Source organism: Cupressus sempervirens, chromosome 7, assembly GCF_028749045.1.
Source record: "Cupressus sempervirens isolate cs-2001-9-10 chromosome 7, ASM2874904v1, whole genome shotgun sequence".
Classification (NCBI taxonomy): domain Eukaryota; kingdom Viridiplantae; phylum Streptophyta; class Pinopsida; order Cupressales; family Cupressaceae; genus Cupressus; species Cupressus sempervirens.
Window position 1 is genome coordinate 832,141,655 of NC_143124.1, and position 2,528 is coordinate 832,144,182.

The 2,528-nt window shown below is 38.2% G+C and overlaps 1 protein-coding gene across 1 annotated transcript; it reads left to right on the forward strand.

Annotated features, from left to right (window-relative positions):
* The first annotated feature begins 456 nt into the window (after positions 1–456).
* LOC149549964 (uncharacterized) lies at positions 457–825 on the forward strand. Its single transcript, XM_089794399.1, has one exon. The coding sequence runs from the start codon at positions 457–459 to the stop codon at positions 823–825; it is 369 nt and encodes a 122-aa protein (XP_089650525.1).
* Positions 826–2,528: the final 1,703 nt, after the last annotated feature.

A 2,528-nucleotide genomic window follows, 5' to 3' on the forward strand; every position in this document is an offset into this window, starting at 1 on the left:
ATTTGATACCATGCTTGATATGTTGTCATGCTTATTAGCAAAAATGGATCAGCAAGTCACTCAAAATCATAGCACAACCACTCGAAATCAAAACACAGCTAAACATAGTGGAAATAATGAGGGAAGGTCTATACATCATGCTCTAGGCCTCTTTTTCCCACCTTTATACCAAGAGAAGAACAACCACATGCTACTTCAGCTATTTCTTTTGGAGATGAAGCTAGACAGGCTTACTTGGAGTATACCAATCTCCCTCCTGATATGAGAGAAATATGGACATTTGATCAATTCATGAATTAAAGGAATAGGAGAGGAGGAAGGAATGATCACTATGCTCCAAGAAATGACTATCAACAAACAGTTGGTAAGATTTCCATGCCTTATTATGATGGAAGTAACAAATGCACAGCTAGGTCTTAGGTACAAAAGCTTGATAATCATCTTTCTTTGAGACCAATGCTTGAAGAGGATGCCATAAGATTTGCCACAATACATCTTGAAGGAGTTGCTCACGAGTGGTGGTATCATGGGTTAGTCACTCTTGGACATAACCTTATCACTACATATGAGGAGTTTACTAACAGGCTGATTGAAAGGTTTGATGTCAAATATCCTGAGGTGACTTTCCATGAACTAGCACAACTAAAACAACATGGTTCCCTTAATGCTTATGTGAATGACTTCCAACAGTTATCGGTCATGGTTCCTAATATCAGTGAAAGAATATTGGTGGTCTTATTCATGGAAGGATTGATGGAGCCATTGAAGGGTTGGTTGAAAGCTTTTGATCCTCCCTCACTACAGGAAGCAATGAAGAAGGCATGAGGCATGGAATTTTTTGCCCCTACCAGAAAGTTTACATCAAAAGGAACATTTTCCAGTCATGACAACAAGAAGTTTCCTAAGAAGGAGGACAAAGCTAAAGATAAGTCTACTTTTCCACTTGACTGTGAGACTCTTAATGATTTGAGGAAGAAGAAACTATGCTTCTATTGTAAGGGACCATATGATATTAACCATGACTACCTTATGAAACCTAAGGGGAAGTCAAATCATGCAATGTGGGCACTAATTGAAGATTTTGATTCAGACCAGCAATCTGAAATTAATGATTTAGAATTAGAAAAATTAAAACATGATGAAGAATTAGAGGAAGACGTAAAGCTTAAAGAGGCTCATCTCACAAGTATTCAGCAAGAAGGGTCTTTTAGGATGCGAGGGGTTCTTGTTGGTCAACAGATTATTACTCTTCTTGATATAGGTGTGACACACAATTTCATTGATACTAGGCTTGTTGAGAGGCATGGTATACAGACTGAGAAGTTTGAGGGAATTCGAGTTAAGGTTGCTGATGGTTTCACTCTTAGGTGTGACAAAATGATTTCAAAATTGCCCATGTGCTTGAATAACTATGAGTTTAAGGAAAAATTTTATGTGGTGAACATGAGAAACACAGATATGGTTTTGGGAATGACATGGTTACATGACATAGGAATATTCACCCTCAACCTCCATGAGATGGAAATGAGATTTGAGATGGATCGAAAAACTCATGTGTTGAAAGCACTCAGAGACACCAATTGCAAGACTATTTCTCTCAAGAAAATGGAACATCTCTTGTGTCATGACATGATTGAGTGGGTAGCAGGTTGTGTTTTGAAGCCAACACAGGAAGAACAACAAAAACCTATTTATCATCTTGATATACAAGAGTTGAGGATCAAGCATGACAAGGTCTTTAGTGAGATTCCACCTAGTAGACCTCCAAATAGAGGGATAGAACATATCATCGAATTGGAGGAGGGTGCTAAGCCTGTTATAGTCAATCCTTATAGGCAGCCTAAGCATCTTAAAGATGAAATAGAGAAAACTATCAAGGAGTTGCTAGATATGGTGCATATTAGACTGAGTAAGTCACCTTTTGCTTCATTAGTAGTATTGGTTAAAAAGAAGGATGGTACTCTAAGGATGTGTATTGATTATAGAATGCTTAACAAGAGAACAATCAAGAACTGCTACCCCATTCCAAGGATTGATGAATTGATTGATGAATTGCATGGTGCCAAGTACTTCTCCAAAATTGATCTGAGATCAAGTTACCACCAAATTCGTGTGAGAGAAGAAGATATTGAGAAGACAACTTTTCGTTGCCATTGTGGACATTTTGAGTTTGTGGTTATGTCGTTTGGGCTAACCAATGCCCTTGCTACATTCCAATCTACTATGAATAGAGTATTTCATTCATAGTTGAGGCGATTTGTGTTAGTCTTCTTTGATGATATCTTGGTTTATAGCCAGACATGGGAAGAGCATCTTGCACATCTTGACATAGTTCTGGGTATTCTTGGTAAGGAATCTCTATATGCAAAGGAATCTAAATGTGACTTGGGCATGACAGAATTATTGTATTTGGGTCACATCATTAGTGCAGAAGGAGTTCGGATGGATCCAGATAAGGTCAAGGCAATTATTGAGTAGCCTACTCCGACGAATCTGACACAACGTAGAGGATTTTTGGGTTTATGTGG

Coding starts and splice junctions, on each gene's coding strand:
- LOC149549964 (XM_089794399.1), top strand. CDS start 457: ATGCTTGAAGAGGATGCCATAAGATTTGCCACAATACATCTTGAAGGA.